Genomic DNA, 17369 nt, shown 5'->3' on the forward strand with positions numbered 1-17369 from the left:
GTTCCCATTGTTTTCATTCTGGTGGGATATGCTGTATGCCATTAGAGTGAAAACTTAGTCTTTTGCTAGCAATTGCCGCTAGGGCATCTATGCCATTTCGTTCGTTGCAATTCGGGACTGCACGCTGGGGTTTGTTTTGGTTGGATCAGGGAGAGCAGCATATGTGCCTCCTGATGAGAGACTAATAAGTTTCGAAACCGGTAGAGGTGCTTGCAGCACTCTCTGATTGGACTGGAATATGGTTCGGCTGTATTTTCGTTTTGCAACGGAATTGAAAATGGTTATTCATTTTTTATTTACATTTACTCTGTGTGGAGTATGAAGGGAACCAGTCTCGTTGGAACTTTACCGCGCTGAGCAGATGGGACGTGAATTGTAAATTGTAGAATTCCCTCATCTTCCTTAGTCTCAGCATCCGTATGGCTTGCAAATTGTAGAAGCCTCGGAGGTGTAACCAGAGAAGGTTCCCATTGTTTTCATTCTGGTGGGATATGCTGTATGCCATTAGAGTGAAAACTTAGTCTTTTGCTAGCAGTTGCCGCTAGGGCATCTATGCCATTTCGTTCGTTGCAATTCGGGACTGCACGCTGGGGTTTGTTTTGGTTGGATCAGGGAGAGCAGCATATGTGCCTCCTGATGAGAGACTAATAAGTTTCGAAACCGGTAGAGGTGCTTGCAGCACTCTCTGATTGGACTGGAATATGGTTCGGCTGTATTTTCGTTTTGCAACGGAATTGAAAATGGTTATTCATTTTTTATTTACATTTACTCTGTGTGGAGTATGAAGGGAACCAGTCTCGTTGGAACTTTACCGCGCTGAGCAGATGGGACGTGAATTGTAAATTGTAGAATTCCCTCATCTTCCTTAGTCTCAGCATCCGTATGGCTTGCAAATTGTAGAAGCCTCGGAGGTGTAACCAGAGAAAGTTCCCATTGTTTTCATTCTGGTGGGATATGCTGTATGCTATTAGAGTGAAAACTTAGTATTTTGCTAGCAGTTGCCGCTAGGGCATCTATGCCATTTCGTTCGTTGCAATTCGGGACTGCACGCTGGGGTTTGTTTTGGTTGGATCAGGGAGAGCAGCATATGTGCCTCCTGATGAGAGACTAATAAGTTTCGAAACCGGTAGAGGTGCTTGCAGCACTCTCTGATTGGACTGGAATATGGTTCGGCTGTATTTTCGTTTTGCAACGGAATTGAAAATGGTTATTCATTTTTTATTTACATTTACTCTGTGTGGAGTATGAAGGGAAGCAGTCTCGTTGGAACTTTACCGCGCTGAGCAGATGGGACGTGAATTGTAAATTGTAGAATTCCCTCATCTTCCTTAGTCTCAGCATCCGTATGGCTTGCAAATTGTAGAAGCCTCGGAGGTGTAACCAGAGAAGGTTCCCATTGTTTTCATTCTGGTGGGATATGCTGTATGCCATTAGAGTGAAAACTTAGTCTTTTGCTAGCAGTTGCCGCTAGGGCATCTATGCCATTTCGTTCGTTGCAATTCGGGACTGCACGCTGGGGTTTGTTTTGGTTGGATCAGGGAGAGCAGCATATGTGCCTCCTGATGAGAGACTAATAAGTTTCGAAACCGGTAGAGGTGCTTGCAGCACTCTCTGATTGGACTGTAATATGGTTCGGCTGTATTTTCGTTTTGCAACGGAATTGAAAATGGTTATTCATTTTTTATTTACATTTACTCTGTGTGGAGTATGAAGGGAACCAGTCTCGTTGGAACTTTACCGCGCTGAGCAGATGGGACGTGAATTGTAAATTGTAGAATTCCCTCATCTTCCTTAGTCTCAGCATCCGTATCGCTTGCAAATTGTAGAAGCCTCGGAGGTGTAACCAGAGAAGGTTCCCATTGTTTTCATTCTGGTGGGATATGCTGTATGCCATTAGAGTGAAAACTTAGTCTTTTGCTAGCAGTTGCCGCTAGGGCATCTATGCCATTTCGTTCGTTGCAATTCGGGACTGCACGCTGAGGTTTGTTTTGGTTGGATCAGGGAGAGCAGCATATGTGCCTCCTGATGAGAGACTAATAAGTTTCGAAACCGGTAGAGGTGCTTGCAGCACTCTCTGATTGGACTGGAATATGGTTCGGCTGTATTTTCGTTTTGCAACGGAATTGAAAATGGTTATTCATTTTTTATTTACATTTACTCTGTGTGGAGTATGAAGGGAAGCAGTCTCGTTGGAACTTTACCGCGCTGAGCAGATGGGACGTGAATTGTAAATTGTAGAATTCCCTCATCTTCCTTAGTCTCAGCATCCGTATGGCTTGCAAATTGTAGAAGCCTCGGAGGTGTAACCAGAGAAGGTTTCCATTGTTTTCATTCTGGTGGGATATGCTGTATGCCATTAGAGTGAAAACTTAGTCTTTTGCTAGCAGTTGCCGCTAGGGCATCTATGCCATTTCGTTCGTTGCAATTCGGGACTGCACGCTGGGGTTTGTTTTGGTTGGATCAGGGAGAGCAGCATATGTGCCTCCTGATGAGAGACTAATAAGTTTCGAAACCGGTAGAGGTGCTTGCAGCACTCTCTGATTGGACTGGAATATGGTTCGGCTGTATTTTCGTTTTGCAACGGAATTGAAAATGGTTATTCATTTTTTATTTACATTTACTCTGTGTGGAGTATGAAGGGAAGCAGTCTCGTTGGAACTTTACCGCGCTGAGCAGATGGGACGTGAATTGTAAATTGTAGAATTCCCTCATCTTCCTTAGTCTCAGCATCCGTATGGCTTGCAAATTGTAGAAGCCTCGGAGGTGTAACCAGAGAAGGTTCCCATTGTTTTCATTCTGGTGGGATATGCTGTATGCCATTAGAGTGAAAACTTAGTCTTTTAAATTTAATTATTGCAATAACAAATAATTGTACATATTTACAGAAAATTGCCATTTCCTTTTTTCTTTTCATAATATTAGTAGTAAATAATAAATAAAAAGGTTATGAAACTGTTTTATTGTGGCACGCTATCTAAGTTAGCGTATACTTTATGTCCCTGTAAGTTTTAACCATATGGAAAACTTTTTTATTATTAATTTTACGAAAAAAAGTTATTCTTCATAAAAAGTTCTACATGGTCTAAAACTTAAAACTCAACCATCAGATTGCTCGAGAGTAAAGTAGCTTTATTTTTCACAATATTGAACATTATTATTGTTTAGTTGGGTTCTTTAATAAAGACTATTAAGTACTCTTGATTAAGACATCTTTATTTAGTTTGATGATCTTACATAGCTTGTACCCACGGTTATTAGACTTTATTACGGTTGCCTTGACCGACGGTGGTGGGGAGACTTATATTTTTGACTTTACGTCACAAGAGTACACAATCTCATATTTTTAAATGATTTTCGATCATTGCATGTGTATTATTGTGTATATATGTGTATTATTTGTGTTATTATTAAATAATAAGACAAATAATACACATTTTATTTTTTACCGGGTGGTGAATCGTAAAACGGGCCATAGGAGACTCAATGTAAAATTCTAAATTGTTGAAATCCTTCTTCCCTAATTATTTTACATCAAAAGTCATGAGAGAATACTTGTAGAGAATTAAAATCTGTATTAAAATCAAAAGTTAAAATTGTTCTACGATTTAAATGCATTCCAAAATTTTGAAAAATATGATACATCTGCCACAATAGGTATGCGTGTAAAAGTTAGGCCACACGTTACTATTTAACTGACAGTGCTCACACCATTGACTGAATAAAAAATCTTTATTATTAATACTTTCTCCGCAACTGAGGGTATCTTATCATCTGTATTGTTTTTGTGCGGCCTAATTTTGGGCTGAAAAACTGAAATGTATTACATTTTTACAAAATTTTGGAATAGGTATGTTTAATTCGTAGACCAACTTTAACAGTTGTTTTCAATACAGATTTCAATCCTCTACAAATAGTTTCTAATGTCTTTTGATGTAAAATAATTATTAGGGAAGCTGGAATTCAACAGTTTAGAATTTTACATTGAGTTAATGCAAAATTTTGACGCATGTCAAAATTCTCAATGTGTTTTAATTGTATTCATTTTTTTCGAATCCTGAGAAAACTAATAAATATTTTTGAAAAATTTAAACTCAGAATGAAAGACTACATTATTACCGAGGGCTGAAAGTCCCTGAAAACTTTTATAATGTTCATTTTAATAAGTTATAGGGCTGAAAATAAAAGAGAAGTGTGATATTTTATTTAAAATATTTCATTCAATAGAAACTGCTTGTTTATTCTAAGGGGCTTTCCGCCCTCGGTAATAATGTAATCTTTCATCCTGCATTTAAATTTTTCTAAAATAATTAGTTTTCTCAGGATTCGAAAAAAATCATATTACGATTCAAATGACAGTACACTCTCGTGACGTAATCGCACCCTTAATGTTCATTGGTTAGTCAATCTAGGCAACCGTAGTCATGTCTAAGAACCGTGGCTGGTACCGGTTCCCCGGATCAGACCTAACCTAACTTAATCCTAATCCTTGTTCACCTATATGCCATCTATATAGGCAACCAAAGATACACTAACAGAACATCTCCCCCTTTAAGCCGTTTATATAAATTAAACAAAATATTAATACAAAACACTATACCTACTATCCTACACTAAAGATTACAATTATTGTACATAATCCTTCAAGTGAGAAGGTTTTTTTTTCTCGTTTGGGTCTACCTGAAATAGGAATTTCAGCAATATTTCTTGGCAATTTAGGAGTAGACACAAATTGGGATTCATATGATACTGGTAGTGACTTAGCACCAATAGTTTCAGACACAGTCTTTGGAGAATCATTCAATTTGAGTTCACTTTCTCTATCTTGCTCTGTTAAGGTCTGGTTCGACAAATTACATTTTGTATCTTGCTTAGATCTTTATATACTACTTTCCTGCTTGTTCTCAAAATTATTATAATTATTATGGGTGCCTACAGACTCTGTTGATACTAACGTTGGAGAAAACCGACTAGGTTTTATGTAATAAGGTGCTGGTATTAAATGCCACCTATTACGGCGGTAAACCTGACCAGAATTTGATTCTATTAAATATGATCTAGGTTGATCTAAAAGATCTACAACTTTAGCAGAAATCCTCAGATCAGTTACCCAGACATATTCCCCAATTGTTAGATTTGGCAATGTTCTTGTCCGATGTCTTTTGTTAAACTGTTTTGCACTGCTATCCTTAGCTCTACTCTCCCTTTCCCTTAGGAGACTCAAATCGACAGGATTATTTAAGTCACTTGGTAACAAAGGAAGAAATGACCTTATCTTTCTTCCATATAATAATTCAGCAGGTGAAAAGGGAGTAGTTCTATAAGCTAAAAGAGCTTTATGGATGTCATCATTTTTCTTTATTAAATTTTTTGCAACCTTTACGGCAGCCTCAACAAATCCATTGGACTGTGGAAAAATAGGACTGCTGGTTATCAATTTAAAATCATACTCTTGTGAAAATTTTAGAAATTCATTTCGAAATTGTGGGCCATTATCAGATCGCACTATTTCACATATGAAACATCTAGAAAAAATTTATTTCACCCTCTCAACTATAAGTTTAAAGAATTCAAAGTAAATTTAAAGAATTCAAAAAACCTTGAATAATAGTCTGTAATTATTAAGTACCATGTATCATGACATTTATATAGGTCAAGAGCTGCTTTCTGCCATGGCCTATCAGGAAACTTATCAGCAATCATTGGGTGTTTAGGATTAGTTCTATTTTCAATACACTGAGGACAATTTCTAACCAGGTTTTCTATCTGTGTAGACAAACCTAGCCACCATACTGAAGTTTTAGCACGGTTTATACATTTAACGATACCAAAATGACCTTCAAAAACTCGTAGTTGTTGTGCATAAGGTATCACAATGCGAGAACCTCTAAGCAAAATATCCTCTGACAATGAAAACTCAAACCGATATTGGTAAAAAGGGATTAATTCAGGATTTAATTTGTTTTTATTTGGCCATCCTTCTGCAGTGTACTGTATTATTTGAGATAAAATATTATCTAGCTTTTGTTCCTCTTTTATTTGTTCCAGAAAAGTAGAGGTAGCTGGTAGAGATTGCAGTAAAAGTTTGACATGTACCTCTGTTTCAGCCTCTAATTCCTCTGTTTCTGGTTGTACAGCACTATCAGAAAAATTCCGTGACAAAGCATCAGCGATAACTAAATCTTTGCCTGGCGAATAATGAACAATGTAATTAAAACGCATTAAACGTAACCTGAAACGTTGTAGTCTAGGTGTCAGTTCATCGATTGGTTTTGTCTGTAAAATTTGCAATAAAGGACGATGGTCTATTTGCAATGTAACTGATGGTAAACCGATAACATATTCTGAAAACTTATCCATAGCCCATGGCAAAGCTAGTGCTTCCCTCTCAATCTGAGCATACATTTTCTCAGTATTTGTTAATAACCTTGATGAATATGCTACAATCTCAGATTTTCCATCAGAAATTTGAATTAAACATGCTCCTAAGCCATAAGAAGATGCATCAGCTTGAACCAAAATTTGTTTGGTGGGGTCAAAATAGGCCAAAGTAGGACACTTAGATAGAAGCAGTTTTGATTTTTGGAATGCATCCGTTTGTAATATGCCCCAATTAAAGTTAACATTTTTCTTTAGTAAAGCTGTTAGTGGTTCTAATAAATCAGAACGATTGCGGATGAACCTAGAAGAAAAATTTATCATTCCCAAATACTGTAAAATTTCTTTCTTATTCTTGGGCTCTGGAAAATCACAAACAGCTTTTATTCTTTCTGGGTCAATTGATATGCCTGTACTAGAAATTATATGTCCCAAAAAAGTAAGTGATTGAACACCGAAAACACATTTATTTCTATTTAAAGTGATCCCCTCTTGTTCTATCCTCCTTAAGAGGAAACAGTAGCGATCAACAGGTAGCGAAAACGCGTTCCAAGATTGCGGCTGTAATTTTGATTATTTTTCGAGATATTTGGCACACGTATTCGTAATATAATAAAGAATGGCGGCACAGAGCCCAATTTGAAAAATATATTAATATGTGGAAATTACTCTGTGATTAAATACAATATTAAAAAAAACGAGCCTGTACCGCCATTAAGAAGAACAAAAAAAATACACTTTCTTCAAATAAACTTTTTTATCCGATGCCTAACAAATAGACTTCCGAACGGTAAGGTTGTATCCGAGACGTTCTTATCAACGAGTAGTTAAATTAGTATATTATTAAGGATATTATTTATCGTGAGTGATGTCCGACGATCCAATTAAATGGTCGTTATGTTATCACGAAACCAGAAACCAAAAGTCGATTAATAAGTAAGTTTTTACTTTTATTTTTATTAAAAATAAAGGAACAATTTTTATTTTAAAATGTTTCCTAATCAGACGCCAACTGAGGCAATATTAGTTTAGGAAAAGAACGTTTTATTTTCAGAAAATGCACAACATTCGCAAAATGAACAAGCATTATATAATGCATGGGTTCAATCAGAAAATAATGTTCAAAAACTTAATATAGATAATCAGCGCCTAAATCAAATAATTATCACAATGGAGCAAAGATTAGCAAAGCTTGAGAATACCCAACAAGATATAGGGTCAACAGCAAGCGCCGATAAAACAAAAACCAAAACAAACAAATCTGAATATTTTACCGATGAAGAAGATTTAGCCAACGAAACGGAGTGGATAAGACAAGAGAACAGGAGGACCAAAAAACGCAAAATGGATACTTCACTATCTCCTCCCTCTCCAGAGAAAGCAACAGCTGTAAAGCAAATTCAAAAGCTAAAACTGCCACCTCCGGTGGTAGTAGAAGGTTTCGAAGATGCTGCCAACTTAAGTAAGGCTCTAGTCGATGCTAGTATTAAATTCACCATGAAAATAATAAACAGTGAAGTCATAAAAATCAATACACCCGACAGTAATGAGTATAGAAAACTAATAAACAGTTTAAACACGAGTAAACTTTCCTATCACACATATGAAAATAAACAAGAAAGACCAATCAGAGTAATGGTTAAGAAACTACATCATTCCTATCAGCCTAATGACATAGTAAAGGAGCTACAAAGAAGAGGATATAAAGCTATACAAGCTGATAAGAAATTGAAGTGGAGAACTAAAAAACCTCTTGATATGTTCATCCTGACGTTCAGACAAGATGAAGATATAAACAAAATCTTTGGAATAACTGACATTTTGAGCATGAGAGTAGAAATTGAACCACTAAGGAGCTTGAAGCTGGTACCACAGTGCAAAAGATGCCAGGCCTATGGTCATACCTGGAAATATTGTAATAAGGAACCAAGATGTGTTAAATGCATCGGTAAGCACCTTACCAAAGATTGTCAGAAACCACTAAAAGAGGAACCAAAGTGTATCCATTGTGGTGAAAATCATCCTGCAAGCTACCGAGGATGTTATGTAGCCAAAAAATACAAAAGCTGAGAAATCAGAGAACAAATAAGGCCATTCTACCCAAACCACCACAAAGGGTCAATGAGAAGGAAAAGCCAAAAGCACAAAACGTCACTGCAAATAGAAAATACAGTGATGTAGTTAATAATGTAAAACAAACGGACCAAGAATTGGAAACCGAGAATACATTGAAAATAATATTAGAAAAACTCATCAAGATAGATGACAAAATAACACAAATAGATATACGCGTTACTAGATTGGAACATAGCGCTAAAGGAGCTATACCGAAAATTCGAAATGGCTAAGCAACTACGAATCATGGAATGGAATGCCAATGGGCTTCTACAACATAAAAATGAACTTTAAACTATCCTAGATACAGAAGAAGTTGATTTATGTCTCATAGCTGAAACACATTTCACGAAACAATCTTTTATAAAGCTTAGAGGATACAGGGTAAACCACACTATACATCCTGACAATGCAGCCAAAGGAGGCAGCGCACTAATAATAAAAGATAACATTGAACATTATGAGGAGCTAAAATATGAAACAGAACACATACAAGCAACTATGGTATGTGTCAAACTCAAAACTAATTGCGAAGTTAATGTAAGCTCAATTTATAGCCCTCCTAGGCATTCCATTAAAAAAGAACAGTATGTAGAATACTTGAAAAGTTTGCGAAAAAGATATATCATTGGAGGTGACTTTAATGCAAAGCACACCCAATGGGGATCAAGATTAACAACCACTAAAGGAAAAGAGTTACTGGCAGCCATAAAAGAACAGAAATGTGAAGTAATATCAACAGGTAGACCGACTTATTGGCCAACAGATACAAACAAAATACCGGACTTAATTGATTTCTTTGTTATTAAAAATATTTCATCCAACTATGTAGATATTAATGAAGGTTGGGATATGAATTCAGATCATTCACCCATAATAATCACTGTGAGTGACACGATTATCAGAAAGGATTGTAACCCAATACTAACAAATAAACTAACAGACTGGGAAAGTTTTAGATCAATCCTTGAAGATAGAATTGAACTAGCAGTACCATTAAAAAAACCTGAACAACTAGATGAGGAAGTTGAGTTGCTTGTACAAAATATACAAAAATCAGCATGGGAAAGTACTCCTACTATAAGATCAAACGTCAAAGGAAACAACTCTCCGAAAGAAATTAAAAAGTTAATTAAAGAGAAAATAAAACTTAAAAGGAAGTGGCAACAAACCAGAGCACCCCAAGATAAAACAAATTTAAACAATGCTAGTCAAAAACTTAAAAGAGAGATTCAAAATATAAAAAATGAGTCAATCAGTTATTACCTGAGAGAGTTGACGGATAATAGTAGCACAGAGTACTCTCTATGGAAAGCTACAAAAAGGCTAAAAAGACCAGTAACCCATTCTCCACCCATTAAACTAGAAGATGGTAGCTGGGCTAGAAGTAATGAGCAAAAGGCAGAGAGATTTGCCACATATTTAGAAAATACATTTAAACCGCATGATGACCAAAATAATAATCAAATATCGATAGAGCCTAATCAGACAGAGGAGAGAATCAGACCAACATCCCCGAAGGAAGTAGCTGATGAAATAAAAGACAATATAAATCCTAAGAAGGCACCAGGATATGATCTAATTACTGGAGAATTACTAAAAAACCTGCCTCGTAAAGCCATAGTCAAATTGACCAACATAATCAATGCTGCATTTAGATTGAGATATGTTCCAAATTTATGGAAAATAGCTGAGGTTATAATGATACCAAAACCAGGAAAATCACCAAATGAAGTGTCTTCATATAGACCATTATCACTTTTACCAGTGATGTCGAAGCTTTTTGAGAAACTTCTGCTAAAAAGAATAAAACCAATAATAGAAGAGAAAAAAATGATTCCAAACCACCAATTTGGCTTCAGAAATAAACATTCTACGATTGATCAGGTACACAGAATGACTAACATAATTGAGAAATCATTAGAAGAAAAGAAAGTCTGTTCTACAATCTTTTTAGACGTAGCTAAGGCCTTCGACAAAGTATGGCATGAAGGTTTAGTTTACAAACTCAAAATTCTTATGCCTAAGCAATATTCAGAAATTTTACAATCATATATATCTGACAGATATTTCAGAATTAAGCAAGAAGACGTGTACACTGATCTAAAAGAAATCAGAGCAGGAGTCCCTCAAGGAAGCGTATTAGGTCCTGTTCTCTACCTGTTATACACATACGATATACCTGAAATGGAAAATGATACTATAGCCACATTTGCAGATGACACCGCTATCTTAGCAGTAGGTGATACCAGCGAAGAAGCAGCAGAAAAATTACAGTTGGCAATCAATAAAATACACAACTGGACTAAAAAATGGAAAATCAAATTAAATGAATCTAAATCTATTCATGTCAATTTTACAAATAAAAAAATCGAAAACATTCCAATTAGAATAAATGATGCCCAAATACCATATGCATCTTCTGCAAAATATTTAGGTATCACACTTGATGCAAGGCTTCGCTGGAAAGTCCACATTAAAAAGAAAAGGGAAGAATTAGGTATCCGTTACAAAAAAATGTATTGGCTGATGGGAAGAAACTCTGCATTGTCCACATATAACAAAATACTTTTATACAAACAAATACTTAGACCAGTATGGATGTATGGTTGCCAACTCTGGGGCTGTGCCAATTCAAGTAATATTCAGATTATCCAGAGATTCCAGAATAAAGTATTACGGAGCATCGTTGATGCTCCTTGGTATATCCGAAATGTCGACCTCCACAAGGATCTTGAGATGGAAGATGTAGACAAAGTTATCAAGAAGATGGCAGGTAGTCACGAACAACGGCTCCATAGTCATGTAAACATCGAGGCCATCCAGCTCCTCGATAATACTGGGCTAGAAAGAAGACTCAAACGAAGAAAACCATTTGAGTTAGTGTAAAGTGTTAGTGTAAAAGCAGAGCATAGTGTTGTTTTGTGTGTTAGTTTTAGTTTTAAAATTTCATACTTGTTAAAAAAAATAAGAGGACACCATAGGGTTAAGATCTTAGATTATGTATCATTTAGTAATATAAGTTAAAGAAGAACTGATAATTGGTCAACTGATGACCAGATTTCAGTAGTCTAAACACAGCTTGTCATCATCATTCTCTTTGCCTTATCCCTATGCGGGGTCGGCTTCCCTAATTGCATTTCTCCACACAATTCTGTCTTGGGTCATATCAATGTTAATCCCCTTTACCAACATGTCCTGCCTTATCGCCTCCCCCCAGGTCTTCTTTGGTCTTCCTCTCCTACTCCTTCCAGGAATCTGCACTTCAGCTATTCTTCGTATTGGGTGATTAACGTCTCGACGTTGAACATGACCGAACCATCTTAACCTATGCTCTCTCATTTTGGCATCAATTGGTGCCACACCTAGACTTCCCCTAATATACTCATTTCTAATTTTATCCTTCTTTGTCACTCCACTCATCCATCTAAGCATTCTCATTTCCGCCACATGCATTCGTTGTTCCTCTTTCTTTTTCACTGCCCAACATTCAGTTCCGTACATCATAGCCGGTCTTATGGCTGTTTTATAGAATTTTCCCTTCAGCTTCATTGGAATTTTTCTGTCACACAACACACCACTCGCTTCTTTCCACTTCATCCATCCAGCCCTAATTCTACTGCATGCATCTCCATCTATTTCTCCATTACTCTGTAATACCGATCCTAGGTACTTAAAACTATTGCTTTTCACAATCATTTCACCATCCAAAGATACCATTTTATTTGTAGTAGCTCCATCTTTAAATGAACATTCCAAATACTCTGTTTTTGTCCTACTAAGTTTTAAACCTTTTTCCTCCAGAGCTTGTCTCCACTGTTCCAGTTTTTGTTCTAAGTCTCTTTCACTATTTCCTACTAACACGACATCATCAGCATACATTAAGCACCATGGAATGTTACCCTGTAGTTTCGCTGTTATCTGGTCCAAAACTAATGAGAATAAATACGGACTAAGCACAGAGCCTTGGTGCAATCCTACTTTCACATGAAATTTATCAGTCTCTCCCACACCTGTCCTAACACTAGTCGTTACTCCCTCATACATATCCCTCACAATCTTTACATATTCACCAGGGACTCCTTTCTTATTGAGTGCCCACCACAGAATCTCTCGAGGAACTCTATCATATGCTTTCTCAAGATCAATGAATACCATATGAGCGTTTGTTTCTTTACTCCTGTATTTTTCCATCAACTGCCTTATAATGAAAATTGCATCTGTTGTTGATCTACCCTGCATAAAGCCAAATTGATTCTCGGATATTTCGGTCTCTTCACGTATCCGTCTGTCAATTACTCTTTCCCATATTTTCATGGCGTGGCTAAGCAGTTTTATAGCCCTGTAGTTTGTACATTGTTGTATATCTCCCTTGTTTTTGTAAACAGGTACCAGTATACTGCTTCTCCATTCGTCTGGCATTTGTCCGACTTCCATAATTCTATTAAATAGACCTGCTAGCCACCTTGTTCCTGTCTCTCCCAATGCTCTCCATACTTCCCCAGGAATATCATCTGGTCCTACCGCTTTTCCTTTCTTTATTTTTTGAAGCGCTTGAGCCACTTCCTCGTTGGTTATTTTGGTGACCATTGCTGCTACTGTCTCCGTTGACTCTACAGGCTGTCTGTCAAATTCTTCATTTAATAAGCTGTCAAAGTACTTTCTCCATCTCTTTTTGACTTCCCTTTCTTGAACTAGTATTTTATTATTTTCATCTCGGATACATCTAATCTGATTAAAATCTTTTGCTTTCCTTGCTCTCTGTTTGGCTATTTTATATATCTTCGTTTCGCCTTCCCTGGTATCAAGTTGATCATATAGGTTTGAATACGCTTCTGCTTTGGCTTTTGCTACTGCTACTTTCGCTTCCTTTTTCGCCACCATATAGTTTTGAAGATCTGTGTCGGATCTGGTTTCTTGCCACTTTTTATATAATTTTCTCTTCTCTTTTATTTTTCCTTGTACTTCGTTTGACCACCACCAAGTCTCTTTATCCTCAAACTTTTTTCCTGACGTTTTCCCAAGTATTTCAATAGCAGTCTCTCTAATACTACTGGCCATTTTTCTCCAAATTGTATTAGGGCTTCCTTTCATGTTCCAACATATTTTTTCTACTATTCTTCTCCTGAATAGACCTTCTTTCTCATCTTTCAGCAGCCACCATTTGATTTTTTGTGGTCCTCTCCGATATTTTTGTTTAGTTTCGCTTTTTACTTCGATGTCCAGAACAAGCAGCTTATGTTGTTGGCTTACTGTCTCACTCACTATTACCTTGCAGTCCTTGCATTCACGTATGTCTTCTTTCCTTATCATGAAGTAGTCTATTTGGGATTGATGTTGTCCACTTTTGTAGGTAATAAGTTGAGTTTCTCTCTTTTTAAAGAATGTGTTAACAATCGCCATATCCAATGCTGTTGCTAATTCAAGCATGTCATCTCCAGCTTCATTTCTAGTTCCAAAGCCTAATCCCCCATGTATTGTTTCATATCCTGTCTTGGTTTGGCCCACATGTGCATTGAAATCACCTCCTATTATAACTTTCTCCTCTGCTGGAATATCACTCAGTACGTCTCCTAATTGATCATAGAAAGCTCTTCTTTCATTCTCACCCAGACCTGTTTGGGGAGCATATACACAAACAACATTCAATACCTCTTTATCAATTACAAATTTCACTGACATCATTCTATCACTCGTTCTTACAACTTCTACTACGTTACCTTTCATTTCACTATCAGCAATTATACCAACTCCATTTCTAGTGTTACTACTCCCTACATACCACAATTTGTATCCTTCACCTAGTTCTTTCGCCCTTTGTCCTTTCCACCTAGTTTCTTGAATACAAGCAATTTGAACTCTTCTTCGTTTGAGCGCATCCACTAACTCCAGACTCTTACCTGTAAGACTACCAAGATTCCAAGACCCTATCCTGATTTTTCTAACCTGCAATGGTGTTCCCCCTGAGATAGTCCTCACCCGGAGATCCGAACGGAGGCTCATTTTACTTCCGGAACATTTTACCTCAGGAGATGCCATCATTTCAGTATAAGTTTTTACTGCGTTTGGAGAAGGTCTTTTCATTATTATGGCCTGAAAAGATTTTTGGATATTTGATGCCTGAATGCCTTTTCTATCAGCACCATACCCTGCCCTGCACGTTTAGCCAATACACCACCAATGCAACCAAAGTGCAGTATTACCCCACACCCGCCTGCATTTTTCTGTATAGGCCAGGATCCCTACTGTAAGGACTGCCCTATAAGCCAATGTATTGTTGCCCGTATCCCGCCGCTAGGAGGCACGTACTTTGGTTATTTCGGGATACAAGTCTAAACACAGCTTGTGTTTAATAAAAAAAAAATCCGATGCCTAGATTTTGTGTCATTTTGGAACTACTAATGAAATAAAAAATTTTAGTAGTTCCAAAATGACACAAAATCTAGGCATCGGATAAAAAAGTTTATTTGAAGAAAGAGTATTTTTTTGTTCTTCTTAATGGCGGTAATGGCTCGTTTTTTTAATATTGTATTTAATTACAGAGTAATTTCCACATATTAATATATTTTTCAAATTGGGCTCTGTGCCGCCATTCTTTATTATATTACGAATACGTGTGCCAAATATCTCGAAAAAATATTCAAAATTATAGCCGCAATCTTGGAACGCGTTTTTGCTACCTGTTGATCGCTACTGTTTCCTCTTAATACTTCTTTTAGAATACTATTATGTTTTTCCAAAGTTGGAGCATGTATGCATATGTCGTCTATGTGACTGACAACCCCGTCTATACCTGACAATATTTTGTTAAGTAAACAGGAAAAGTATTCTGGGGCACAGTTGATTCCAAAGGGTAGCCGCTTAAAATAGAACCTACCGAACGGGGTAATAAATGTAGTAAGAAGTTGAGAATTTTTGGTTAATTTTATTTGGTGGAATCCATAATGAGTATCCAGTTTTGAAAAGAAATGTGAACCTGACATTTTTGCCAAAATAGTTTCAACTTTATTAATAGGATAATGTGCTCGAAAAACTGATCGATTTAATTTGGTATAATCGGCACAAAGTCGATTTTTATTATTTTTTTGCACCACTACTATGGGGCTAACCCATTCTGTGGGAAAATATACCTGCTCTATTATATCCATAAGTTTTAATATATCTCCTCCAAAGTTCTTCTTCTAAAGGTTTTAACAGAGGTATAGGAATTGTTCTGGGCACAGATGGGCATTTTCAATTAATTTTATTTCTAATTCTGTTTTAAATTTCCCAACACTATCAAAAATTTTAGGAAACTGAGATAAAATTTGAGATTTTATTGATGCATTATCTGATGTTAACGGTGCGATCTGATTATGAAAAAGTTTAAGAACATTTAGTTTGACAATAGCTGTTCTTCCAAGAATAGGTTTTGCCAGATTTTTAATTATATACACCTGAGTGTCAAAATTTAAGTTATTTAATTTTAAGTTAAAATCCAGAGTGCCAAGGATAGACAATCGAACCCCAGATGAGCCAGTTACAATTATTTTTGTTGGCTTAACATCTTTTAATAAATTAGGGTCCAATAACCTTTTTGGAAGACAACTAATATCTGCACCACTATCTACTAGAAAGTTTACATTTTTATTTAATTTTGACATATATATGGATGCTATCCACTCTTTAGAGTCAATATGATTTATCTGGTGATCAATTTTGAGTACTGAACAAAGAAAGCTATTAGTTTCTACCTCTAATTCATCATCAGACTCATATTCTACTATATTATACTTATTTTCTAATTCTAATAAATCAATTTTGACAGATCTGACCTTATTTTTCCTACATACGGAAGCCCAATGGCCTTTCTTCATGCATCTCTTACATGTCGATTTGTTGGCAGGACACTGCTCTCGGGAATGGAACTGTAGCCCGCAAAAACCGCACTTTTTCACAGTACCACTGGATCCCTGACCATCACTCACTTTATATGTTCGTGACTCGCACCACTTTGATTTAGTTGCACTTTACCAATATGTCTCTGGACACCTAGTAAATCTTTATTCTGCACCGCCTGCAACTCTGCTTGCCTTGCTTCCAGTATACATTGCTGTAAAGTTAGAGTTTCTTTTAGCTGTAACCTTTCTGATGTTTTTGTGTCCAGCATGCCTACTACGATAGGGTCTCGGATCAATTCCTCCTTCAGTTGTCCATAATGACAATGTTCTGCTAAAGTATGTAGGCTAGTAATAAATAAGTCAATGCTTTCACCTGGTTTTTGTACTGTAGAATTGAATTTGAAACGTTCATATATAATATTACGTCTAGGGATAAAATATTTGTCAAAAGCATTTAGGACTTCCTCGTAAGTATCTGGAATTTCTTGAAATTGTATCAAAATATCTTCGGATTCTTCTCCCATAAGATACAGTAGGATATCTATTTTTTGTTCTTCTGTCTTTTGGAGCTGCCCTGATACCGACATGTAGCGTTCCAGCCTCTTCCTCCATGCAGGCCAAATTGCTGGGGCCAAAAAATTGAATTTATCAGGAGGGTTAACATTCAATGGTGCTGGACCTTCTATAACTTGAGTATTTGTACCAGGAGTAGTATTAGTAGACATTTTCACTTTTACTTTACGTCGGGTATGATTTCAACCACAATTGACCACAATGCAGTAATATTTTCTTGATTTTTTGCCCTTAACTTTGCTTTGCTACTCTTGGCATGTGCTAGTGGTTACTGGGTAATATAGTTTTGTACTTAAAATATACGTGCTGCACTCAACACCGCTGTCACCATGTTTAGTTGGGTTCTTTAATAAAGACTATTAAGTACTCTTGATTAAGATATCTTTATTTAGTTTGATGATCTTACATAGCTTGTACCGGTTCCCC

The 17369-nt window shown here is 36.5% G+C and overlaps 1 protein-coding gene across 1 annotated transcript in view; it reads right to left on the reverse strand.

Moving 5' to 3' along the window:
- Positions 1-16346, reverse strand: part of LOC126892033 (uncharacterized) — a 30409-nt gene extending 14063 nt beyond the window's left edge. Inside the window, exons 1-2 of the mRNA XM_050661454.1 lie at positions 16224-16346; positions 4678-4837 (exon numbers count right to left, since the gene is read on the reverse strand). Coding sequence (XP_050517411.1) covers positions 4678-4837; positions 16224-16346 — 283 coding nt within the window. The remainder of the gene's footprint in view (positions 1-4677; positions 4838-16223) is intronic.
- Between the last annotated feature and the right edge of the window lie 1023 nt (positions 16347-17369).

This window comes from Diabrotica virgifera, chromosome 1 (assembly GCF_917563875.1).
Source record: "Diabrotica virgifera virgifera chromosome 1, PGI_DIABVI_V3a".
NCBI classification, from domain to species: Eukaryota; Metazoa; Arthropoda; class Insecta; order Coleoptera; family Chrysomelidae; genus Diabrotica; species Diabrotica virgifera.